This window comes from Penicillium atrosanguineum (assembly GCF_028827265.1).
Source record: "Penicillium atrosanguineum strain IBT 20685 chromosome Unknown utg000004l_segment0_segment0, whole genome shotgun sequence".
NCBI lineage: Eukaryota > Fungi > Ascomycota > Eurotiomycetes > Eurotiales > Aspergillaceae > Penicillium > Penicillium atrosanguineum.
The window spans coordinates 531,397-556,701 of NW_026623136.1; the positions used below are offsets into that span (position 1 = coordinate 531,397).

Consider the following 25,305-nt stretch of genomic DNA (forward strand, 5'->3'; position numbering starts at 1 on the left):
GTTCTTCAAGTCACAGCTATGGCCTCAGTGCTTCCTTACATCGGGTGGGCTGTTCTGCCTAATGTATGTGGGCCCCGGTAATCGACGGTTTTCGTGAGGGTATGCGCTGACACGAGTATAGTACGCAACGGCGATTCTCCAGACTGTTTACTATGGCATTACCGTTCGTGCCGGCGAGTCTCGTCCAATGCCAGGAACCCCGCGACATGATGTCCACCGTCGCCGCATCTTTATCTTTGTGGTCACAAGTTATCTTCTCTACACATTGTATGAAACATTCCACCAAGTGCAGCTCGCGGGAGACTTCTACCAAGCACTGGGAGTATCACCATTCGCCGACGAGCGCACGATCAAGTCAAGGTTCCGCCGATTAGCTGCCCAACACCACCCAGACAAAATCGGCTTGGACAATGGCGCGGATGCGTATTTCATGTACCTGCGCCAAGCTCAAGAAACACTGGTGAACCCAGTGAAGCGATTCGCATACGACCGTTTTGGGCCCGACATGCTTAATTGGGGTGACCAGAAGACCATGCGCGACTTTATCACCGTATCATTCTCTCGGTCTCTGGTCCCGCATTACATCGGAGGGTTTGTGACTATGCTGGTGTTGAACTGGCTGTGGTGGGCCAACTGGGGACGCTACGTGAGTGATCCCCGCTTTATACTTCCTGAGTGATCCAGGTTGTACTCCGTGAACAAGCACTAACATCTAAATTCTCTACAGTGGCGTTTCTATACCTTTGCCGCCATGTTGACCCTCGAACTCGCGCTTATTACCCACCCCCAGGCTGCCTTCATGCCCGCGGCATACCTTCCCACATGGCTGTGGGCCTGGATGCCCGAGCCAGCTTTCCACCTTCTTCCCTTTCAAACATTGGCTCTGGCTCGTCGCGCATCAATTCTACTTCACATCTTCATCTCCCAGGTCGCACCGCCAAGCGCCCGCACCTCTGCCGGCGAAGACAAGATCTCGCCTCAGACCATGCAACGAATGGGCCAACTAGTAGCAGGAACGCGGCAGGCCGATTTCGAGGCCACGCGGATGCTTGGAGTCGGCCTGGCGCCGTTCCGAGGCGATCGCGAGAGCGTATCTGCGCTACGCCGAGGGATGAAAGAGGGGCTGATCCTGGGCGGAGTGCGATCGAGTCCCGAGGTGCAGCGCGCCGTCGCGCAGGTCGTGGAACGGCGCAATATGGAGAAGGCTGAGTAGAGCTAGGCAGATGGGTGTATGACCTTGTAGATTAGAATTTGTACAGAAAAATACAGTACCTAGATTCGATTATTCGACCGGAGTACTCTCGGATGATCAGATCCATGTAGAGTCAGTCAGGCGTCAGACTATTCTCATCTCGCATCTCGCCCCCGGGTGGCGCCCACCAGGTCACTTGGAAGGTCTTTGTGACGAGTGTAAGGCGGGCGTATGGCCCTTACAGACTTTGATCAGGCCATTGCGAAACTGTCCGGAACCACTAGTGAGCCATTTTCGGGACTCGGCGGAGTCAGGAATGAGATCCATCCACGGGGCAGGGAATGTGTTTGGCTGAACACCCCGACTCGAGTAGAGGATTGAACGTAGATAGATGATCAAGAGGAGAGCAACAAGGAGTGTCAACCGCAGTGTCAAGAATCAAGGTAAGTAACGGAGTTAAAATAGCATCAGTATAGAATGAAGCAAAAGTCGGGGGGTTCTTTGTTGCAGACGTATCAATACGGTACCCAACGCCCGATAGCGCAGCAGATAGGCGTAAATACCGATACGGTAACAACGCGAGGCCTCACCACATCGCACCTCCTGTGTCTCTCTCAAGAACCTTTCGCTATCCAGAAAATTAAACGAGATGAAATCCACTGTCCCTTTCCCTTTCCCCCCCTTCCCGGTTCCCCGTTCCACATTCCCCCATCTTGCTTCCTTCCTTCTCCCCCTCCCCCCATGATCATCATCATCACTTCAGCCTCGTGAATTCGAAACCATCTACATACAGCTGAAAATAGCCCGGGCGGTGGACCACGTCACGATCGCCGCCCTTACGCCTTACCATCTTCAATCCCTTCCGAGATTGAGATCCTCCCTCCAAGGCCAACCTCGCGCCCCGTCGCTCCGCCATCATGCCTGCTGCCTCAACCCCCCAACGGTCGCTCCAAGGGCTCCAAAAATCCCCCCAGCTCCCTAGTCGTGACCCTAAAGCTGTCCTCAGACATGCTGCAGACCTTCATGGACAATGCTACCGACCGTAAACCCTCGCACCTATCTCCCCCCGGCAAGGGTCTTGAACGCTTCTCGCCGGCTTCATCGACCGAAGTCCCGGCCGTCCGCCCTTCCTCTGCCGACAACGACTCCAACGCCGATGCGAACTCGACTCCAGCCGCTGGGGCTACTCCAGCTGACACCCCACGTCGGAAGGGAGTTCCGGGTCCTAAGCCTGGTAACAAGCGGGCAAACGGACAGACCGAGCCCAGCGCGCGAGCTAGAGGTAGACCCGGGCCTAAGAAGAAGCCGCGACTGTAAGTTGCCCCTTCAACCCAATCCAAGCCGAACAAGAACAAAAACAATACTAACATATAACAGGGAAGAAGGTGGCGACGCTGCCAAAGCCGCGGCTGCAACTCGACTAGGCCCTAAGGCCAATACTGGCGCTATCAATGCTGGACTTCGTGCCCTGGACCGTACCGGTGCCCCCTGTCGCAAGTGGGAGCGTCAGCCTCTAAAGCTGAGAAGCTTTACTGGTATTCTCTGGCAGCTACCTTCATGGCGTGGTCACAGCTTCGGCAAGTCTGAGTCTGTCGAGTCCAAGGTTGCTGTCCTAGAGAGCGGAGATAGTGACACCAAGGCTGGGCTTACTGCTCCAGGTACTGATACCCTCAATGGCAGCAGTGCTGTTCCCAGTGAGAAGAGTAACTCGGGTGATGGAGATGGAGATAGCACACCTGCTCCGTCGAACATTGTCGGGCCTTCTTCGCCTGCCATCGCTATGGCTGCTTAGGAGCATGGAGGGTTGTAGATTAGGTTTTTCCCCCTTCTTTGTTCCTTCTTTTTTTCCCCTGTTTTCAGCTCTTTGCTTTTTTTTTTTTTTTTTCTCTGTTTTTTTCTCTACGATCATACCTCATTTTAGTTCTGGGTTATGGAACGGCGTCTTGGAAGTGATATGGCTTTGGTATGATGGCATGGGCTCACATGTTCCGAAGCTGGAAGCTAGAGGGCATTTCTTTTGCAGGATTTTGGGCATTCTCTGTATTATAGTTCGGAGATTTGGGATCGGGTACCTTTTTTTTTTTTTCCTATGGGACTTGATCTTTGTTGCTGTGGATGGTACCATAGCGCTGCATACCAAAATGTTCTGTCTTGTTATAAGCTGCGTAGTTGATCGTGAAGTAGTATAGGGTGTTGTTGCTCGAGTACTCGCTAGTCGGGTCCAATGTAATACAATGTCATCCAAAGATACAAAGTAATCCTAATGAAGAGTGGTAAGCAGTGAAGTCGAGTTCGTAGACACATTGGGGAGGGGTCCTCGTGACAATCTCCCCTCCTTTCCTTGTACCCGGATTTTCCCCGCAGTCGGGTTCAACAGCTGCCTTCTCTGCTTTCAGTTCATCTTATTTTCGCAGCTTTCACGGGTGATCGTGATCGTGATCGTGGCTGTTGCGGCCTTCGCTGCTTCCGGTCACCAGATGACCCGCTTGTCACGCAACGTCAGCAACCCCCTCAGAAACCCGATTAAAGAAAAAGTCCAAGGTTCATTTTCGCCTTGGTGAGTTGTGAGTTCAGGGCGTGACCGCCATGACCGACGTTCCTGTCCCCGGTGGAGCTCCTCGAGCTCCATACACCTCCGGCCAGCGCCGCTCCTCCTACGCCTCCGTCGTCTCGGGCACCGCTTTCTCTCCCCCGATCTCGAACTCTTTCTCCCATCTAATCAACTCGAACCCCGTCTCTTCCTACCCGCCGCCCTCTTTGCTCGACGGCCGGTTTCACCGGGGCTTCGATGCCGACATGCAGCTCAACCCAGTCTGGAGATCCAACTCATCGCCTGATTCCCTACCTCCATACTCCCGCAAGTATGCGAGCTACCTGCGCCCGATCGAATACAACCCGCTCGGTTTGACCGATGGTCCGACTTTCTTCACCCCCTCCTACCTCCGCAACTCCCGCTACATCTATCGCCTCGACGCCGCTCATCGAGCTAAGCTAGCTCAGCAGCGCGAGACCTCTACAACTTCCGCTTCCAATCTTCCCCTCTCCGCCTCGTCTAGCAATGTTCATCTTCCCCGCATGGCCCCGTCCCATCGTGGCATGACCTATGAGATCATCGAGAAGGAACCCCCCATCACCGCAGACCCCCTCACACCGCTGCCGAGCCAGTGGAGTTCATCGGATAAATACGCCGGACTGGAGCTATCAAATGATGCTCTCGATGTGCGATACACGGGCCCGGTCCACAAACACGACCATGAAGCTGCGGCGCTAAGGGCGGATAACCCCATGCCGCCACAGTGTGGTATATACTACTTTGAGATTAAGATCGAGTCCAAGCCAAAAGAGGGGTATGTTGGAATGATTCTTTTTTCACTGTGGGTTTGAGGATATTACTGACGATGGTCTAGAATGATCGGTATCGGATTCTCAAGTACTAAGGCTTCTGTTGAGAGACTCCCTGGCTGGGAGCAGGAATCCTGGGCCTATCACGGTGACGACGGGAAGTCGTTTTTCGGCGAGAGTCAAGGACAGGGTCGTTCGTATGGGCCAACTTTTGGTGTTGGAGATACCGTCGGATGTGGAGTCAACTTCTCTACCGGTTCAGCTTTCTTTACCAAGAACGGCGTCTTTTTGGGTACGGACCCCATCAATCGCGAAACCAGAAATTCAGAAGGAGAACTGACAACAAAAGGCAACGCTTTTCATGATCTGCGCAATGTGAAGCTTTATCCGTCTGTCGGCATGAAGAAACAGCCGCCCGTACACTTGAAAGCGAACTTTGGACAGGAGCCATTTGTGTTTGATATTGATGGCATGGTTAGGGTATGTGATGAACTTGGTTAGATTTGCATTTCGAGGCGAAGCTGACAACCTTATAGCAAGAGAGAGCATCGATACAGGCTGAGATCAACAACACAAGCACCGATAACTTACAGCCGCCGCTGGACGAGTCAACCCTTCTTCAGGAACTAGTTGCCCAATTTCTCGCCCATGACGGCTACGTGGAGACTGCGCGTGCGTTCGCCGAAGAGGTAGCCACCGAGACGGCAGCGCTGCAAAACGGCCAGCAAGAACCACTAAAGAAATACGAAGTGGAGGAGGACCGAGAAGCTATCAACCGGAACAGTAAGTTCTCCTTCAAAGGTGAAATACCACGCACTAACAACCCAAGAAATCCGCGCCGCCATCCTCGACGGCGACATTGACAAAGCCCTCAAACACACCAAAGCCTATTACGCCAACGTCCTCGAAGATTACCCCCAAATTCACTTCAAGCTCCGCTGCCGCAAATTCCTTGAAGTCATGCGCCGCTACAACGAGCTCTCGGCCCCGGAACCAACTAAACGCCCCTCTTCCAGCATCCCCGACGAGCATGCCGTCTTCGATCAGGAAATGGAACTCGATGGCGGAACCTGGGGCGCAGATGGCATGGATACCGAGGAGCTTGAGACCACGGCGCAGTTCAATGAACTACTCACTGAGGCGGTGCAATACGGTCAGCAATTGAGAATGGATTATCCGTCTGATGAGAATGGCGGTGATAAGAAGATGCTGGATGATATATTTTCGCTGGTTGCGTACTCTGATCCGAAGCGCTCGGTGCATGGCCATTATCTTGATCCTGCGGGGAGAGTCGCTGTTGCTGAGGAGTTGAATTCGGCCATTTTAGGTATGTTCCGACTCTATTCTCCCAGTTCCTTGTGTTGGATTTGAATGGGTACTAATTTACGGGTGTACCAGTCTCACTAGGGAAATCATCCTCTGCAGCGCTAGAGCGTTTATACCAGCAAACGGAGGTCCTAGTAAATGAGATCAGCGAAGAAGGCGGCGCTGGGGCGTTTATCAATGTTCGGAACGACGTTTTGCTTTGAGGTTTGAGGTTCGGTTAAATCGGCGCCCGGTTTCTATTTCATATCTGGGGTTCTGGATACATTTCGTCCATTTGATCCACCTTTTTTTTTTCTCCTTTCCTTTTTTCAACTTTCTTGCTTGATAGCCAGAATAATTGATTTAGTCCCAGACTGCGAATGCTCTTGCGTACTTTGTTGGTCAAGAGTTGGTTCTGCACTGCGAGTGCATTGATGTACTAGAGATGCAAGTGAGAGATCGTAAATCGAGATCATCTAGTTAGTCTTAGGAAAGAAGATACCAGTCCCTTATCATCTCGTCGCGAATAAGGTATGGTTGGGTACAGATTGGGTTGGATACCTCGTACCTACAGGGATACATGGAATGCTTCAACCACAAATACCCAATATCCACGCCACCTCCCGTAATCAAAGAGGCTGGGAATCACCCCTCTCTACTCTCCTCTCTATTCCATGAACCAGCTCTCACTCTCACTCGCATCCAGTCCCTATCTATACCCTTCCCATATCCCTATCAGGAAATCTGTGTACCTTACATAAGCAGGTTACTCATCCGAGGTCCGATCCCAAGCACCCCAAACTAATCAGCTGCCCAACCTTGGGACTTCCCTCTCTCCGTACGACCTGTACACTGCATCCGCGCCCGAGTCAAGTAAGAGGTTCGGACTGCTATCGGATGCACAAGTTCCCTTCTTCCAAGGGGTCACATTCCCGCCATGGATACCGACCGGGACTTATTCCCCAGCATTCCCGCTCATGAGAGCGAGAGCGCGCCCTCGCTGCGCTGTTGTTGTGGCAGGGATGACTGCGCGCTTCTGGAGCATAATGAAGTTGCGCTGATGGGGTTGGAGAAGGATCTTGCCAATGCCGCTAGACTTGGTCAGGTATGTTGGAGCTATTTTTTTTTTATTTTTTTTTTATAACGTATCATGTATCCATTTCGGGGATCGGCGATATGGGGGATGGCTGAGCTGAGCTGGGAGTTGCATGTTTGATTCATCATTTTTTGTCATTCCTGGGCTCTGTTAGGTTTGCGTTTGGCTGGCTTGATCTTCCTCCCATGCTTCACTCTCTGCTCTACACCATCCTTGGGCTACCTATGCCTTACTTTTCTATGGACTCGCCCGTCCTCACCCTCTGCTTTGGCGTCCGTCATGGCCTTGACTTTTGTCGATTATGCTCCGAAGGGAGATTGTCTGGGTTCTTCGTCGCTGACGTTTTCATTACAGGCTCTGCTGCACCGTCATGAGAGTTACATGGCGGAGGCGGAAGTAGACCGCCAAAGTCTCGTGGATAGTCTCGATGCGCTAGAACGCGAGAAACGCGCTGTTCAGGCTGAGAATGCGCGCATTGTTGAGGAGAACCGCGCGCTGCTTGAACAACTCGAAGGTCTCAATATGTCGGTTGCCGACTCCGATGAGACTGTTCAGTCGCTTACGGCTCTCTTGGAGAATACGCAGGCTGAGTTGAGGATGTTGACTGTTGCTGCGGCTAGAGCGGCGGATTTGGAGGCGCAGATCGTGCTCATGGAGACGGAACAGGAGAGGTTGCAGGAGACTTTGACCAATGTGCAGGAGGATGAGAAGAGCGCTGTGCAGAGGTGGAGAAATGCGCAACTTACTTTGCGAGACCTTGAGGATCAGGTTGAGCGCATTGAGGCTGAGGCAAGACAAGAGCGTCAGAGGCATGAGGAGGTTGTGGAGCGTATGGAGCGCAAGCGGATCGTTGAGCGAGAGTTGGATAATGCGGCTGGGCGTCTAAAAGGCGCTGCTGCTGCTTCTGGCAATCCGGGAACCAATGTGGTCTCGCGCTTCGTCAAGGATATCTTGCAGGACAACGCGAACCTGCAGGTTGGGATCATGGAGCTGCGGGAAATGCTCGAAAGTTCGAATAACGAGGTACAAAACCTGCGGGATCAAGTCATGTATCATCAGCCGTTGGTCGGTATTGGTGAAGATGGAAACGAGCCCTCTGCATCGACTACCCTGAGCGAAGAATTGGAATCGAAAGAACAGGACTCGAAGGAACGCCGTGTGTCACAGGAGTTCCATATCCATCACCACTATCACACACCGTCATCCTCGAAAAAGGACAAACCTACACTGAACCGTCGCGTGAAGAAGAAACGACCTCTTCTCGCAAGCCCTGTGGTTTTGCATTCTGCTATAGGAAACTCGCCTCGTCGCTCCATCCATCGCTCCCAGTCCTCCGGCTCATCTATGAACACCATTTTGTCCCAGACATCCGTCTCGATCCCGCCACAGTCTCGCCGCTGGTCCCTGCAAACACCCCCAGCAAGCTCATTAGCAAGCTCTCCGCAATCCGCATTCCACACATCATCCATCTTCGACCGCGTTGACCGTGGATCTGAGTTCTCCCAACCTACCAGCCCTGAAAGCACCGTCTTCTCTTCGCCTTTAATGGCAGCGCGCCAGTTCAAGGGCTTCGACCTGCCAATTCGTCCCATGATGGATCCACCGGATGATACCAGTCTCTTCAACGAAGACCAATACGACCGCCCAGCCTTCCTCGATCTATGCGATGGCATCAATACACATGACGCTATCCCCGAAGAATCCGAGTCCTCTCCATCAGGAGAATACTCCCATTCCATCGCAGACCACTCCGGAAACGTCTTCGACTTGCAAATGCAGCAATACAGCCTCCGAAAGTCCACATCTCACGACAGTCTCCTCTCAGTAGCAGGCATGGACATACACACACCTACAAACCGCCACTCACGCATGGGTGACTGGCACCCCGGCATGCGCATTCCCCAACGCATTGTCTCTCCTAGCATCGAGCTGGTCTCGACTCCTCCCGTCCTCTCAGCTCCTCTCATCATCGCAGACCGTGCAAGAGCACACGATCGATCCTCCCGCTCGTTGCTCGCTTCCATGGCCGCAGGACACAATCTCACTTCTGAATCCGTTTCCATCGCATCAGCCGATAGCAACAGCACAAGCTCAACCGCAACACCAGGCCCTCGCAAACCAGCAACCCTGGGCCGCCGCGTCGGAGGCTGGGTCCTCGGTCGTTGGGGCATGGCTCCAACCTCGGACGAAATCCAACATCCAGAATCCGACGCTGGATCTGATTCAACACCGAAATCAACCGCAGCACCAGCACCGGCGCCGGCCCCTACTACAGTTCCAGAGCCGAGATCTTCCACTCCAACCCCAGACGCAAATCTAACTCCCAACCCCCTCCGTTTCCGCTATCCAGGCGTGAACCAAAAAGGCCCTATAATGGGCCTTCGCCCTCCGCCTCAACCTCCCATCCGCATCCATCCACAAGGCGTAGATGAAGACTTATTAAGAGAAAGTCTCGCCGAATGATCCTCGATCCTGCACATTGAGAGCTGGCTACTATCCCGGTTTTACCTTGCAATATACCCTGCATTTAATTCGATTCATTGGTCTGCACAGCTGCGAGCGTGGCGTTTTGATTCGCAATCTCATGATACCCACATTCGTTGGTTTCCTTTGAGTTCATCAGCTGTATGACACAGCCTGTCGGATTTTCTATGTACCTATTCAAAGAATCAATAATCTATACATTTTATCTTCCCATCATTATCTACTACATTGTGTCATTTCGATCATCCAAACATTATGTTGAATGTGTCATCCCTGAACTACAGCCGTAATCTTTCTACTTGCTTCCATGGATTATGTATACCCAGGAAAGTATCCCAACAAAGAGTGCCTAATACCAGGTATCAATTAATCGAGCATCAATTCAACTGGATATTCGTCTACGTAATCTCACCTCCTTCCTACCTCATATTATTCACGCCTTTGAAATCAAATACGTACGAATCGGAAAACTCGTCGAATGGAAGAACCCAGTCTGTTCCTCCTCTGCCGCAGACTCAAAGGGCAACTTCTCAAACCTGAATGCATTCAGTTCACACGCATCAAAGAAAGTCCGGAAGGTATTCTCATTCCGAAACGTCGCGGCAGTAATGAACTTGTTAACCCCGTAGTTCGAGAAAAGGTCTTGGATCGTTGAGATTAAAGGGGAGACGATATCTGTATCGTAGACCTGAGATTCTCAGTTAGTATGCTCCTTTTCAAAGGTATTAATCGGGGCTTGGGGGGTCTGGGAATGGGGAAATACCAAATCAGCTCCCAGCGCAACATCAAATTGCAACCCCCCGCCTCCCGTCATAGAACTCATTTCCTCTGTCTTTTTGAGTGGTGTTCCCCAGTCCCAAATAGCGGGGAAGAAGGGTATATCGCCATCTTCATTCGTGTGATTGAGTTTCGCGCACGCGCGCATATTCTCAATAAGGAATGGCTCGCGATCTGTAGCAACAACACCCTTCACGCCTAAATAGCGCGCGCAGAAAAGAGAGAGGAATCCTGTTCCTGCGCCGAGCTCGATGATTTTTTTTTCGTGGACTAGGGCTTTTCCGGCTGGTGTGGAGAGGAATGAACCTAGGTGGAGGGCTGCTTCCCAGGTTCTGTTTCCTGTTGTGCCGCTGGCGAGGAGTAGGCCTCGGGATTCGAGGATGTTGATAGTTCGTTCGGAGATGGGCGAGGTGGGCGAGGTTGAAGGTTGGGGTTGTAAAGGGGCGGTATATTTTATTGAAGATATTTGTTGGGCTTGTTCGAGCGGGGAGGGTTTGGGTAGCATTACTAGGTTGCCCCAGCTTTCCATTAGACTATCGAGGATTTCCTGAGCATGTTAGATGAAGGTTCAATTCGTTTGGTGTTTTCTTGTTACAAAAGGAGGGATTTTAGCATACATCTTCCTCTGGGTCTGTGATTGCTCCTTCAATTCGCGTGATAATCTGCTTCAGGACACTTGTACGGTATGGTGCTGGTGGGAGTGGGGTGAGCGTTTCGTCGAACATATGCTCGTACAGTGCTTGTTGCACGTTTGGTTGAACGAGAACATTGCCCGGCGGTAGTGCCAAATTCGACGGATTAACCAGCTGGAAATACTGCACAGCCAGTGTGCGAATCGAGCCCGTCATGGCTACCCCACGTAGTGGATGGGAAGAGTCGAAGATAGTTGAAGATAGTTGAAGACTATAAGGAATTGCTACCTCTTATCGATAAGCGAATGACACCTCGTTACCCAGGTGTCGATTCACATGATCGCTGACTACTCACTTAGGTCAGCTTACCCTAACAGGACTAGTGGCACCGCGTAGCCGAGCGCACCGCACGAAAATTGAAAGTCGACATCGACTCCCTTCCCACTCCTGCATCACCACTCACCACCAAAATGGCCGACACTCCCGTTACTCTGCGGACTCGCAAGTTCATCCGCAACCCTCTGCTTGCCCGTAAGCAGATGGTCGTGTAAGCTCCCCCCTTCCATTTCCCCCGATTCGCGACATTTTGAGGAGGATTACGAGAATTGGATCCCGCACACACAAATACAATTTCCGACACACGACCACCACGATCGCATGCTCAAACACACACATACACATACACACACTGAATTAATGATCGCGCGACTGACATTTCTGTTTTTCCAGGGACGTCCTCCACCCCAACCGCCCCAACGTCTCCAAGGATGAGCTCCGCGAGAAGTTGGCCGACCTGTACAAGTCCAACAAGGACCAGGTCTCCGTCTTCGGTTTCCGCACACAGTACGGTGGTGGCAAGTCCACCGGCTTCGCTCTCGTCTACGACTCCGCCGAGGCCCTGAAGAAGTTCGAGCCCCACTACCGTCTCGTCCGTATCGGTGCCGCCGACAAGATCGAGAAGGCTTCCCGCCAGCAGCGTGCGTCTCTCTGCACATTACATTCCCCTCGGACCATTCTAACAATCACACAGGCAAGCAACGGAAGAACCGCTCCAAGAAGTTCCGCGGTACTGCCAAGACCAAGGGCCCCAAGAAGTCCAAGGACTAAACGTCTCACCCATAATAATAGTTATGGCGATGACGGTGTTCCGGTGGCCCATCCATTTCAGTTTCGGTTTCTTCTGGAATGGGTGGTGTGGGGAAGGGTGGCCTGCCTGACACAGAAACAAAAACTTCAAAAATTGTTCGGCCTCGGCCATCTTTCCTGGAGGTGGTTGAAACTGAGACCCCCTTTGTTAGGACCTTGCATCCATCGATGATTCCCAAAGGCGTCGTGGATCAAAAGGGATATGAGAATCCGGGCTTCGGCTGTTGCCCGGTATGAAATACATATTTTTGTTTCTGTCATTTGAGAGGTGTAGATGTAGTCCTTGTTTACTTGTGTCGACGGGTACCTCAACCGATGGCATTATCTGCCTTGTCCACAAGAAGCATTGGAAGTAGCCGGTGCTGGGTGCTTCATGTCCGACCAGTGCGTACAGGGTTCTCAGGTTGTGGATCCCTTTGTAGTATGTAGTTTGCGTACTTGGTATAAAGTCCACCTCGCTGAGCACTAATATCTCATAGCTTGACATGTGAACTTTCAAGTACACACAGGCCACGACTCATCGAGACAAGGTTATTTTTACCTTGAGATAGGTCATACCACCACCCGACATACCTCCCCCGACTCAATTCGAGTCCTGCATTAGGGTCTACTAGGCTAGGACTTGATATATCCCTACATTCAACTTACATTATTAGTTTTTCTAATGATATAATGATACTGCTTCCAAGATCCTAAATGTTCTTTCCCATAAAGAAAGATGTCAGATCCAAGACTAATACCAAAATACAAAATGTCAGATAATAATATGTTATTTACCGGGATCCTCACCGGGAGATATATCTGTAGCGATAAAGCTCCAGGCAATAATGTTACGCGTGACGTACAAGATGCAGGATCTGCTTCAAAAGCCGGTGTGGGGTTCGGGGTTGTGCAGGATCAATTGAAAATGGATTACACAGATGTAGGGTCCTTAGCCTTGTATTCTCTGTGCCTGCATTGTAATAGCTTCTGCTTAAAGAGTCCAATATTTCAAGGTTGGTTTGTTTGATTGGAGGTGATGGCTCGGGTTTTATGGTTGCATATATTGGGCCAGGTTTGGGTTTGTATAAACTCACGTCAGACTCTATGTATACCTACCTCGGACTTTGCCGATTGATACAGTAGAATTCGAAAAGATTTTACCCTCCGGACACTCAGTCTTTGTTTCTTGGCCAGTATCCAAAACCATGCTCATCCGCATTAGGATAGTGCGTCAATAACCTGTTTCAAGAATAAATCATTATTAGTTTCAGAACGACGATAATCCGTATGATACTGTATTTTACTCGGAACTCATATAAACCTCTAGATCTCAGTGCTTCTCTATACCCTGACTCCCATCCTTTTTGACATGGAGCCCGAGAACTGCTAGAATCTCTGCAAAGTTCGGTGACTAGCTACAATTGACTATGTACGAGTTGTGTAGAAGATAAGATAGAACATGTTTTGATTGTGGAAAGCGCTGTTGGTCACATTCAAAGACCTAATAGGTCAGAAAGAGTCATGTTCGATGGAAGTGCCTTGTTGGAGGGGGGTCGTCATGTTCGATAGAAGTATCTTGTTGGAGGGGGTCATCATGTATCAAAGCAGCATCGTGTTCGCGAAAAGCATAGTTCATAGAAGCAAGTCATGAATGAGGAAAGCATGATATGCGCATCGTGTATAGTCAGTAAACAGTTACCCTATTAGCGGCGAGGCCACCAGACAATAGCAATCAATGAGCGAGTTGATTGTTACGTGCCGACCTAACGTCGAGAACTAGCAACCGATATACACTTCAGCATATGTACATTTTTGTGCAGTTTTCCCTTCACACCGCCCCACGGCTCTAAGTAAAAGCTTTCCGCACCAACTTCCTCCCACCCAAGGCGTTGATACATCTTCAACCCGGCAGGGGAGGCGTCTAGCCAACACGCTACATCACTTTGCTGTTGCTCGTGACTCTCATCTGTAGATCCGGCAATGATATCGGAAGTCATGAATTCGAGAAGCTTTGTCCCAACTCCACGTCTCTGAAAACTTGGATCAACAACTAGATTGGCTAGGTACGCATGTGGTCTGCCCTTCGTGAAATCCAGTCGAGCTTTAGTCAGTGTTTGAAAGTAATGAAGGCAAAGTGGCGCGTGTGCGCCTTCGGGAACCTCATTCGCATAGCGTGGCCATGGACTTCGTTCAAAAGCTGTATGGGAGGACTCATAGACGTGATATACGGCTGCGCCGAGTATGCTTGCTTCCGGAAACCGGGGTCACCACCTACGCTGCCTGGATTGATTGTCCAACCCTAGTGCCAAGGCACGCTAGTCTGCTCCTGGGGAAATGCCGAAGAACCCCGGTCATTACACAAAGTATTGTATTGTTTGAAAAAAGCATTACCAAACTTGTTCATCCTCAGGCTCCTCACGTAGTCTTCTTGGAGGGCCCACATTGGGCATCCATCTAGCCCCCCACAGTGAGGCTGAATTAGCGCCTTGCTATTACCCTCCATCTCGCTAGATAATCCACGCAACGCGAAACACATACTCTCCTCTAGCTTAAGTGGCCACTACCTACCGCCATGAGTGATCCACTCTCGATCGCAGCTGGCATCGCCGGATTCCTCTCGCTTGGGATCCAGGTGACCCAAAGCCTGGTGGATTTCTATTCGGTCTACAAAAGCCGAGACACCGATATTGCAAAGATGACTCAAAATATGGAGAACCTTCAAAGCACTTTTCGATCCCTAGAAACTGCAATCCATCAACGCCAATCTCAGCCTAACGCAAACGAGCTACTTCAAGAAGTCGATACGGCTACACAGAGATGCCATGAGATCATTCAAGAGCTCCAGTCTGAGTGCCAGAAACTCTATGCCGAATCAGGTACCAGCTTGAAGGTTCGTTTTCAAGCTGCTGGACGCCGTGTCACTTATCCGTTCCGAAAAAGCACACTTCAAAAGATCGAAGAAGACGTTAGAGACATACGTGAGAACTTGCTATTCGCACTTAGCGTATTACAGTTCGAAAGTCATAATCGGATTGAAGATGAAATATCGGCAGTCCGATCTCTTCTCGGGCGGACTAATTCAAGCCAAATTTCTTTCGCCATTCGTGCGTGGCTTCAGGCACCTGATGTTTCAATTAATCATAACGCCGTCTATGCAAAGCACCACCCAGAAACTGGACAATGGTTTATTAACAGTCATCAATTTGCGAACTGGCTAGTAGAACGAAACTCATTTCTCTGGCTTAACGGGTTCGCAGGATGTGGAAAGTCGGTCCTTTGTTCAGCTATAATACAACATATATTTCGTGAGACAAAACACAAGAGCGAAGTAGGAATCGCATTTTACTACTTCACTTTTAGTGATGAGTCAAAGCAAGATGCTCACGGGATGCTACGTGCATTATTGTTACAATTATCGGTGCAGTTCCCAGACGGTGAAAGAGAACTAGAGCAACTCCGTATACTGTCCCAGTCATTGACACCTTCTAAGGAAGTACTACTTCAAAGCCTTCGAAGGTTTCTTGAAATATTTCAAGACAGCTATATCATCCTCGATGCATTAGACGAGTGCCCCCGAGATGATAGCAGAGAAGATGTTTTGAGAGTGATACAAGTGATACGGGACTGGTGCTTGCCTAGTGTTCATCTCTTAGTAACCGGTCGGGACCAACTTGATATCCGACGATCACTAAACCCTTCCCATGACTGTGATCTATCCATGAAAAACCCGGGAATTGACAAAGATATTTTTGATTTCGTCTCTTATCAGCTAGAAAATGACTCCAAGCTCCAGAGGTGGAAAGTGCGACATAGCGAGATCCAAAATAAATTAGGGCAGGGTGCGGAGGGAGTGTGAGTATTCTGTTATACCAATGACATTCAGTATTCTAATAGCAGTTATCTACAGGTTCAGATATGTGGAATGCCAGCTCAACTCTTTTCGACGGGCACGAAACCGAAACCAACTTGATAAATGTCTACACACCTTGCCTCGCGATCTAGATGAAACCTATGAACGCATGCTTTGTGATATCGAGGAATCTTATATTCAGGATGTACGACGCATATTGACTGTGCTCTGTTTTTCCATCCGACCCTTGACTGTTAAGGAGTTAGTCGACGCTCACTCGGTGGAACTCGGCGAATCGCCGTATCTCGATCGTGAGGGCCGATCCTTCGAACAGGATGATCTTGTTGATATATGCCTTGGACTTATCGAGATAGTGGAAACCGACAATGGCTATGGGCAAACAGTCTTGACAGCTCGCATCGCTCATTTCTCTGTCCAAGAGTATCTTCAATCAGACCGTATCCGTCAACAAAAAGCGGAAATATTCGCTATTGATAGTGGATCTGCAAACGCAGAACTAGCCCAAATCTGCCTTGTATATCTTTTGGACTCAAGACTATCAGATGGCATTCTGGATGAGGCAAAGCTTCAGGACTTCCCACTTGCTCATTTCGCTGCTCTATATTGGCATCACTTTTATCAAGCATCTCGAGAAGAAAAGATGAAGGCTGAAAAATTGTTATTGAGGCTATTTCAGTACGAGACCAATTCCTTCGTCACCTGGGCTAGGTTATATGAGACTGACCGTCCATGTGATTTGAATGTCAATATTCAAAGACTCATGGATGATATTGCATCGCCTATATATTACGCATCTTTTTTGGGACTAGAAATCACCCTAAGGGGTATCCTAGTGACTTACGGGAAGTCTTCTGGTCTATCAGACATAGTTAATGCCCAGGGTGGATTCTATGGCAATGCACTTCAAGCAGCATCAAGTGGGGGCCACCACCAGCTGGTTCAAATGCTACTAGATCAAGGTGCAGATATAAACGCTCAGGGTGGACACTATGGCAATGCAATTCAAGCAGCATCAAATAGGGGCCACCACCAGCTGGTTCAAATGCTACTAGATCAAGGTGCAGATATAAACGCTCAGGGTGGACACTATGGCAATGCAATTCAAGCAGCATCAAGTGAGGGCCACAACCGGGTAGTTCAAATGCTACTAGATCAAGGTGCCGACGCAAACGCCCAGGGCGGATTCTATGGCAATGCACTTCAAGCAGCATCAAGTGAGGGCCACAACCGGGTAGTTCAAATGCTACTAGATCAAGGTGCCAATGTGAACGCCCAGGGCGGATTCTATGGCAATGCACTTCAAGCAGCATCAAGTGGGGGCCACCACCAGCTGGCCCAATTGCTACTAGATCAAGGTGCAGATATAAACGCTTAGGGCAGACTCTATGGCAAGGCACTTCAAGTTGCCATTACTGGCACAAATTTATGTTAGGGTTGAATTCTTGGAATATGGTAAGAATTGCGTTCCAACACCCGCTCTGCCCGCTCAATACCGTTGCAATTGCCCTTTCACAATTATCAGGCCTGAAGCCCTTTTCCCATCGTAAGATGATCCATAAAACGGAAGACAAGTTGTATTTTGTACAAGCTTTTACAATGTTTGTCATTGTTTGCCTTAAACTCTAGTCCAATCATTAAATGAACTGGGTAGCGGCCTACGATGAGTATTTTCGAGCTACCTGGCCAAGAAAATTCTAGATAAAGTGCCTCAAAGTGGCTAAAAGAATCGTGTATAGTCAATCATGATGAACCCGCTTTAGACTTCAAAGCTAGCCAGTTATCTAATTAGACTGCTTCACTGGTTTGGGCACGGATTCCACCCTGAAGCTGCCAAATTAACATGGTGTAACTTTACATTGGATTACTGTGATATGATTCATCCGGAAACAACCCCTTAAAAATTAGCGGGTTTATCGCCAGGGTTCGAGAAACAATGAAAGAGTGCAGGTGGTGGCACTGATTTCCGGAAGCTGTACCATAAGCAACAGTTGGATAATCTCAACCGGTATGATGAATAATCAAATTTCTTCTGTACTCCATTGCCTAATCGGTCTCGGGATTGGTGGAGGCTAGCCCACTCTTCGCTGATTAGCCCGCCTTGGTTACTTACTATTGCTTCACCTATGTTCTATACCGCGGTGCGACTAAACATTCCTTAATAGAGTAGCTTAATACGGACTAGCGTGGGTTTTAGTACGGGTCGTGAAAGAAAGCGTGAGTGTCTGGGGGGTAAACTGTTTTCGAATTCTACTGTACCTTGTTATATGGTGTCGGATATTAAGGTATAATAGTTTAGGGTACTTCACTTTCGGATCCAAGATATGTACATTAATTTGGTGCCGATATACCATTACTTTACCCCGTGAGTGACCATGCCATAGATCATTTATGGGCACACAAGGCATTAGACAATAGATTCTGTTGGTGAATCTCAATAACAGAGATAAGAAAATAAAAAGTATACATAGATCCTCGAATTAGAAAAGATGCCTTCAAAGAACGCTCAAGAGCAAAGTGATGTGAGTAATCACTCAAAGATCCCTTGTCTCTGGGACCTTGTCTCTGGGAAATGATACACGGTTGAATCTGGGTCTCAACTCTCACCTGTCCAACGCGCCTTTCCCGGTCTCTCGTTCGTGCTAGGATGATCCTTCGACCCTGATCCCTTGAAAGCATATCTCAAATAACCGCAAATCAAAAAATAACCGGCCGGTGGGACAAACTTTCTCGATATTGGCATAAGGATATGGATACAACAGATAGACATTGGCGATAAAATGATGATGGGAATTGAGATAAACATGGAGGAAAGTTGAGAAAGCCGCCGCACACATGCGAAAACGTAGGGTATGGTATAGATATGGAAAGGAAAAGGAACAAGAGACAGAAATGGAGATTGACTAGGGTATTAGGTGATTGCCTCTCTGGTTATGTGTTGTCGGGAAAGCATTGGTGACGATTGCATTCCTATTCAATCGTCTATGCGCCCAGCCATTGGCACAGCTGAATTCAAGCTATAGCCGCATGTAAGCGATTAATTTCGTGACAGTTGCACTATAGTCTCAGGTGTACTTTTATATTACCCTGCAGCGTTTTCTGTTCTTGATGTCTCATGTTTCCATTATCTCCACATACTTGATTCCCACAACACAAGTGCATTACAACCATCCATTCAAACTCAAACTTCCGAAATTCTCCATTCTCTCGTTATTTTCCCTTGCTGGTGTGAGTCTTGAAACCCATGGAGTCAAATACCCTCCTCCTGCATCGCCATTACAACACTCTCTCGCTTCGCCACAGTCTCCGTGAGAGCACTGTACTTCGGAAACTCGGCCTTCAAGTCCATTCCGAAGGTCAACTGTGCCCATCGCCAAAATACGAACAAGTAAACATCGGCAGCTGTAAACTTTCGACCAACGGCATGGACGCCGTCCAGTCGGTCCTCAACCATCTTGAAGCTGCCAAGTAGCGTTTCCTTTGCCTGCTCTTTGATTCCGGCATGCACACCCGCATCTTCAGAGACTGTAAAGCGCTGTGGCCGGAAAAAAGCTCCAAATCCAACCGCGTGAACAGCGCTTCCGAGCCAGGAAAACCACTCGTAAACTCGAATTGGCTCCATGGTTCCAGCTGCGCCGAGAAGGTTTCTCTCGGGGACCTGGTTGTTGATGTAGGTCATTATAGCGATATTTTCCGTGATGACCTCACCGTTGGCAATGAGGAGGGGCACCTTGCCCTTAGCGTTCAGGTTGAGTAGCTCATCCGACATGGAGACATTGTTCTCAGCGGAGGTGGTGAATGAAAGGCCCGCTTCGTGGAGAAGGATATGAGGAAGCAGCGAGCAGGCGCCTTTCTTATAGAAGAGCTTGATTTCACTCATTGTGGGTAATTTGGGTCTCTTTGAAAAGATGTTAACAAGGTGGTTGTAGATGGAGGTGGGGGGCTTGGAAATGCGAAGAGGGGTGGCCTTATAACGTATTTCACAAGCGAGCGGGTCACCCCAACCAAAACGCGTCAATCAATTAGTCCTTTCTTCTCCAATCAGAGTAGGATTGGAGATTGAATCAAGTATGAAAAGAAATCCGCCTCCAAGCCAAGTCAAGACAAATAGAGCACAAGTAAGGTTCTGGACTGAGGTTTGTAGAATACAAACACGTAGCAAACAAATAGTAAATAGGGAGATTCAAATGGGGAATCACATGGTGGAAACAGAGACCCTCACATAAAGCACATACACGCGCGCACAAAAGAAAATAAGAAAAAATGTGCCGAGGATAGGGACAGGAACGGAGAGGAACAGACAAGGGTAAAGGTCAAAGGCAAAAGGCAAAAAAGCAAACAAAAAACAAGCCGCACGAGCACAAAGTGCACCAAATACCCCGGGCAAGCTACTGCAGGGCCAATCTTCCAGCCGGTCCGGTTTCCCCCCGAAACACACGGGGGTCTACATATCGTATCCGTATCAGGAGATGTATGAGTGTGGGATAAACTCCGCTTAACGAGGTTCAACTAGTAAGCGCCCTGGTTACCCAGTGGTGAGATGGGGGATCTGTGGACATTCTCGACCACGCGGTGATACTCTGGCAGTGTATCTGGGAGGAGGTTGAAGGAAAAAGGGCTCGATGTGTCTGGATGCCGCACGCGCTGATAGGGGAGGCCGTTCATTAGGGTTGCTGAGTCGCGGGGCCTCTTCTCGCTGCTGTAGCCATAGATGTCGGGTGTGCGCTCGTTTGTCATGGTGAGGCGTTGACCGGCGTTGGATTTGCGTGAAAAACGGCGGTCATCGGGTATACTTCTGTATTCGTGGTCGACGAGGTCTAGGCCGGTGAATGATGTGGTGCTGTTTGATGAGGAAGGGCCTGTTGCTGGGGTGGATAGTGTGGGTATTGTTTCGTCGGTGGTTGTTGGCACAGGTACATAGGCGAAGAGGAGATCTGGAGCTGTGCTGGCTGTGCACTTGGGTGCGTTGCTAGGGACTGTGTGGGCTGGTGTCCGTTGGTCAGTCGAGCTGACACTGCGCTGGTTCCAGTAGTTGCTCTTAAACTCGGAGAGTTGGGCTAGATTTGGCTCTGGTGATAGAACGTTCAGATGTGCTGCATTACTGGCGCAGGTTGGAGTTGGAAGTGTCCGATCCGTCCCTGAGCCTTTTGCTGAAGAAACCACAGTCATGGTAGCAGTGTTGGACTGGGAAGTGTCGTTTGACGAGATTCCCTGACTGGGAAGCATGTAGGAATAGGGGTATTGATTGAGAGAGTTGTTAGTCTCTGGGTCTGGGTATATGACTCCATTGTTTTGTCTGCTGAACATGGAGTCCCAGATCTTAGGGCTCCATGGTGCCGCTCCATAGTCAAGGGTAGACCCCGACGGTGCATTGGGAAGTATGTACGTTGCAGATTGGCTGTAGTGGACCGATTGCTCGTTCTCGTAGGGAATCGAGTCCACGCCATCCGGCCGCGAAAAGACGTGGGAATCGGCCAGGTCAAATTCTTGGGTCCGTGAAAAGCCATCCATTCGAGCTTGAGGCGAACCTGTAGGAAGCATTGACTTCCTAGCAGTGTGAGGTGCAAACATTCCCCCAAGATGAGGTGATGCTATCGCTGCTCCTAGGGAAGGATAAGGGAACTGGCTGAAGGTTCCCAGACTTTCTGACTGGACCTTGGAAGGAATTAGTCTACATCGCTGCCGTATCGGATCTGAAGACGGACTTACTCGTAGGAACTGGCAGTCCGTATTACCGGCACTGCGGCAGTTAGAGCAACCTTGGCCATCGCCAGTGTCGCCACTGCACTTGATCTTTCTCTTTCGGCACCGGCGGCACTAAAGATATCAGTGGAGGCTTGAAGTGTGAATGAAGTGTACATACTGCAACTGGAACTCGACGTCGCTGAGGATTGCGCAATTTGCTATCGTCGGCAGCAGGACTGATACAATCAGCAGACCGATCAGCCAGCTCATGTTGAGCCATACTGCGCATAGAGCGGGACATGTAGTGGGAAGAGTCTCGGGGCTCAAAGCCGGACTGTTTTTCAGAGTAGAAGAAGTCCATGACTGAAATAATGTCAGCACGCTCAAGTTCGGTTGACACCAGGTCGACTCACTAGACTCTTGAAAAGATCTTAGATGTCAACAGTCATATCGTGGGGAAGTAAAAGAAGTACAAGAGAAAGAACGTGTCTCTGGAGGTAGGGTTCGATATATGGTCATGTTATGGTAACAATCGGTGTGATTGCCTTCATCTTTCCCCCTTAGTAATTTGGTATTATCATGTTTTATTTTCCATCTACAATGGGGAGGCCCCTCCACCGTAAAACCCGGGGGGAAAAAGTACCAAGGCCATTCGAACATTTCCTTTCTACTTGGTGTACCCAGGGGAAATGATATGCACGGAACCGTAGTGCATCCTATCCAGATTTCCTGAGGAAAGACCAGCAGGACGGCTCCGGCGTTTTAGAGACGGTGTTTCACAAAGTAACGTCACACAGGGCATGACCATGACGAGAAGTCCAGCAAAAGATCAAGAAATGTTTCAGCCAACCCATATCTCCTTTTCCCTGGACGTTGGCTTGGGCTTGAGTTTGAGGCTGGCGGTCTAGCAGCTTAGCTGTACTAGAAGTGTGCCGGGGCGTTGTTAGATCCAGATCTAGAACCAGTGGAAAATGGAAGCCTGCGGCGTACGTTTGCAGCCAGTCCCTAGTGTCGATCCGGCACTGCAATCCGGTGGATCGATCGAGTTGCGAAATGTTTGCTCTTTCATCGGGCCCGTCCGAAACCCGGATTGGTGCCATGTCCTGCAAACAGGAAAAGGTTGAGGCTTAGGTCTGGGCCTGTCTGTGTGTATGTCTGTGTCTCTGTCTATGTGGTGCCCTGTATCCTGTATCCTGTGTCCTGTGTCCTGTGTCCTGTGTCCTGTGTCTTGTGTCTTGTGTCGGTACCTGGGTACTCTCCTTGGTCAACCTTGCAACCGACCTGTCTCAGACCACCATGTCTCATTCGGTCCCCACGACCAGGAAGAGCAGGAAAAAGAAAAGAATGGCAGGTGTCAACCTGTCATTTTGATCAACAAGCGCCAGGATCTTTGCCCCGCAAAGCGTGCTCTAGAGAAAGCAGCTCCGACCAGGATTGTGGTAAGGCTGCGCCCTGATCGACGACATGGATGAGGTCCGTTTGGGCGCTTTTTTAGCGCGCTGCAGGTAGATCGAAAGGGCAATAGGAAAAAGGAAAACCAGCGAACCATTGGGGATTCGGAGCTGAGATCTGAAAAGGGGGAAATGGGAGGACCGAAGATACATGACAGTTGAATCTCAAGCGGGCGTAGTAGGTATAGTAGGCATAGTATGAACGTCGGTACTTAGGTTATCTACACGTTCTCGTCTGACTCTGATGACTCTGATTCTCCGAGGCGCTTAAACCCTGGACTCTGGTCTTGGGGCATACAGTCTCGAATACATTCCATGCACGACATGTAGTCCCTCAATGACTCGCGATCCCGATCAAGACCAAGCTTCTCAAGGATCCACGTGTATAGAAAATGAGCAATCTCTGCCCGCTGCAGGAGTCCGCCCGTTGCCTTCCCCGTTTTCGTGCAACGAAAAATCAAGGTGAGACCTCGTGTCAGGAAGAAAAGGGGGAGAATCAAACAGCGATCGAGATTCTTTGACACTCGGAAGAAATGCCGCCAGGTTGGCAAGTCAAGTTACACCAGCGCCCGGAACGATCATCCGAACAAGCCCCTGAAATCCTCCTGAAGGCCGTCGGTGTGACAAAAGGAAAAAAAGCAAAGAGGTCAAAAGAAGTAGGAAAGAAAGGGAAAACGCAAACTGCACGTTCAACTGTCAACTTCCCCGGGCGTCTGATTGGTCCGAGCTCGGATCTTGACTCGCGCAAAGCTGCGAAACAACTGAGCTCAGCTGTTGAGTGAGTCGAGCTAAGTCAAGCGAGGCGAGCTACCCCCAAGATGAGCGCCCTACTTGAAACCTCTCTGGGCGACATCGTCATCGACCTGCTTGTCGATGATTCCCCCCGCGCCTGTGAAAAGTACGTCTCCTAGTCCAGTCCACCTGCCCTTCACTAACCCACCCTTCTTAGCTTCCTAAAGCTGTGCAAACTCAAGTACTACAACTTCTCCCCCGTACATAGCGTCCAAAAAAACTTCTCCTTCCAGACCGGCGATCCCCTGGGCCCCGATGCCCCCGAAAGCGATGGCGGCTCCTCCGTCTGGGGTGTCCTCGGCGGCCCTGCGAAGAGGACATTCCCCGTCGAGATGCCCCCGAAACTCAAGCACACCGATCGAGGCACCGTGAGTATGGCGACGGTGCCCGCACCCAATGATCCGGACGAGCGCCTTGCCGGTAGCCAGTTCTTGATTACACTCGGAGATAACCTGGACTATCTGGATGGGAAGGCGGCGATCTTTGGCAAGGTCGTCGAGGGGTTTGATGTCTTGGAGAAGATCAATGACTCTTTCATCGATGACCGGGGTCGGCCCCTGAAGGACATTCGAATCCGTCATACAGTTGTGCTGGATGATCCCTTCGATGATCCTGCTGGTCTGGTGGAACCGCCGGAGAGTCCTGTGCCCTCCAAGGCGCAATTGGATACGGTGCGCATCGCAGACGATGAAGATCTGGACGATGACATGGATGAAGAGGCCATGGAGAGACTGCGCCGGGAGCGTGAGGCTCGCGCCCAGGCTTTGACTCTGGAGATGGTTGGTGACCTTCCATTCGCCGATGTCAAGCCTCCGGAAAACGTGCTTTTTGTCTGCAAATTGAACCCAGTCACGCAAGGTGGGTTGCCCTTACAGCTTCCTATCCTGCGACATACTAATTCTCTATAGACGAGGACCTCAACCTCATCTTCAGTCGCTTCGGCACCATCCTATCCTGTGAGGTCATTCGCGACAAGCGCACGGGTGACAGTCTGCAGTATGCGTTCATCGAGTTCGACAACCAGAAGGATTGCGAACAAGCCTACTTCAAGATGCAAGGAGTGCTGATTGACGACCACCGCATTCACGTCGACTTCTCGCAGAGTGTACGTCATACCCCTCTTCCTCTCGATGCTAAAGCTAATCCAATCCAGGTCTCCAAGTTATCTGAGAGCTGGCGCAATGCCACTGTCACCAAGCGCAAGCAGCGAGGTGGCTTCGGTGGTGTCGCAGACCTCGAGCAGAAACGCCAGTACCGAGACTCCGATTACGATCGAGTGGAGGAGGACGATGGTTCCTACGGGATGATGTTCGACAAGCGCAAAGAGAAAGAGAAACAAAAAAACCAGTCGTCAGGTCCTCCTCCCCGCCAGCGCAGTCCTCGCCGAGACTCACATCGCGGTCGACGAGGTAGTCGCAGTCCCCGTGGGGAGCGAGATAGATACCGTCGGCGATCGCACAGTCGGAGTCCTCGAAGAGACTCACGGCGGGACCGGGACCGACAACGTGACCGGGGCGATAGGGATCGGCGATGAATGTTTCATGATGATGAAA

The 25,305-nt window shown here is 50.2% G+C and overlaps 10 protein-coding genes across 10 annotated transcripts; 7 read left to right on the plus strand and 3 right to left on the minus strand.

Moving 5' to 3' along the window:
* Nucleotides 1–18: 18 nt before the first annotated feature.
* On the plus strand, nt 19–1,213 carry N7443_005503 (J domain-containing protein; the record flags this gene model as incomplete). The annotated part of the gene is made up of 3 exons (XM_056885559.1): nt 19–63; nt 143–646; nt 728–1,213. The coding sequence occupies 3 exons, from the start codon at nt 19–21 to the stop codon at nt 1,211–1,213; spliced, it is 1,035 nt and encodes a 344-aa protein (XP_056741007.1).
* A 987-nt stretch (nt 1,214–2,200) lies between these two features.
* On the plus strand, nt 2,201–2,984 carry N7443_005504 (uncharacterized protein; the record flags this gene model as incomplete). Its single annotated transcript, XM_056885560.1, has 2 exons — nt 2,201–2,505; nt 2,570–2,984. 2 exons carry the CDS (start codon nt 2,201–2,203, stop codon nt 2,982–2,984), a joined length of 720 nt encoding a protein of 239 aa, XP_056741008.1.
* Nucleotides 2,985–3,778: 794 nt separating this feature from the next.
* N7443_005505 (uncharacterized protein) lies at nt 3,779–6,063 on the plus strand (the record flags this gene model as incomplete). Its single annotated transcript, XM_056885561.1, has 5 exons — nt 3,779–4,539; nt 4,600–5,014; nt 5,071–5,317; nt 5,364–5,861; nt 5,933–6,063. 5 exons carry the CDS (start codon nt 3,779–3,781, stop codon nt 6,061–6,063), a joined length of 2,052 nt encoding a protein of 683 aa, XP_056741009.1.
* A 713-nt stretch (nt 6,064–6,776) lies between these two features.
* On the plus strand, nt 6,777–9,398 carry N7443_005506 (uncharacterized protein; the record flags this gene model as incomplete). The annotated part of the gene is made up of 2 exons (XM_056885562.1): nt 6,777–6,944; nt 7,290–9,398. 2 exons carry the CDS (start codon nt 6,777–6,779, stop codon nt 9,396–9,398), a joined length of 2,277 nt encoding a protein of 758 aa, XP_056741010.1.
* Nucleotides 9,399–9,852: 454 nt separating this feature from the next.
* On the minus strand, nt 9,853–11,098 carry N7443_005507 (protein-lysine N-methyltransferase; the record flags this gene model as incomplete). The annotated part of the gene is made up of 3 exons (XM_056885563.1): nt 9,853–10,107; nt 10,183–10,743; nt 10,814–11,098. Coding segments are annotated over 3 exons (1,101 nt in total), but the record flags the coding sequence as incomplete, so codon positions are not given.
* A 200-nt stretch (nt 11,099–11,298) lies between these two features.
* Nucleotides 11,299–11,935, plus strand: N7443_005508 (40S ribosomal protein eS24; the record flags this gene model as incomplete). The annotated part of the gene is made up of 3 exons (XM_056885564.1): nt 11,299–11,375; nt 11,558–11,805; nt 11,859–11,935. 3 exons carry the CDS (start codon nt 11,299–11,301, stop codon nt 11,933–11,935), a joined length of 402 nt encoding a protein of 133 aa, XP_056741012.1.
* A 2,593-nt stretch (nt 11,936–14,528) lies between these two features.
* On the plus strand, nt 14,529–17,202 carry N7443_005509 (uncharacterized protein; the record flags this gene model as incomplete). Its single annotated transcript, XM_056885565.1, has 2 exons — nt 14,529–15,808; nt 15,864–17,202. The coding sequence occupies 2 exons, from the start codon at nt 14,529–14,531 to the stop codon at nt 17,200–17,202; spliced, it is 2,619 nt and encodes an 872-aa protein (XP_056741013.1).
* Nucleotides 17,203–19,074: 1,872 nt separating this feature from the next.
* Nucleotides 19,075–19,704, minus strand: N7443_005510 (uncharacterized protein; the record flags this gene model as incomplete). The annotated part of the gene is made up of 1 exon (XM_056885566.1): nt 19,075–19,704. One exon carries the CDS (start codon nt 19,702–19,704, stop codon nt 19,075–19,077), a length of 630 nt encoding a protein of 209 aa, XP_056741014.1.
* Nucleotides 19,705–20,333: 629 nt separating this feature from the next.
* On the minus strand, nt 20,334–22,609 carry N7443_005511 (uncharacterized protein; the record flags this gene model as incomplete). The annotated part of the gene is made up of 6 exons (XM_056885567.1): nt 20,334–21,479; nt 21,534–21,564; nt 21,688–21,745; nt 21,792–21,872; nt 21,923–21,928; nt 22,360–22,609. 6 exons carry the CDS (start codon nt 22,607–22,609, stop codon nt 20,334–20,336), a joined length of 1,572 nt encoding a protein of 523 aa, XP_056741015.1.
* A 1,169-nt stretch (nt 22,610–23,778) lies between these two features.
* N7443_005512 (Vacuolar (H+)-ATPase G subunit) lies at nt 23,779–25,286 on the plus strand (the record flags this gene model as incomplete). The annotated part of the gene is made up of 3 exons (XM_056885568.1): nt 23,779–23,858; nt 23,910–24,610; nt 24,661–25,286. The coding sequence occupies 3 exons, from the start codon at nt 23,779–23,781 to the stop codon at nt 25,284–25,286; spliced, it is 1,407 nt and encodes a 468-aa protein (XP_056741016.1).
* Nucleotides 25,287–25,305: the final 19 nt, after the last annotated feature.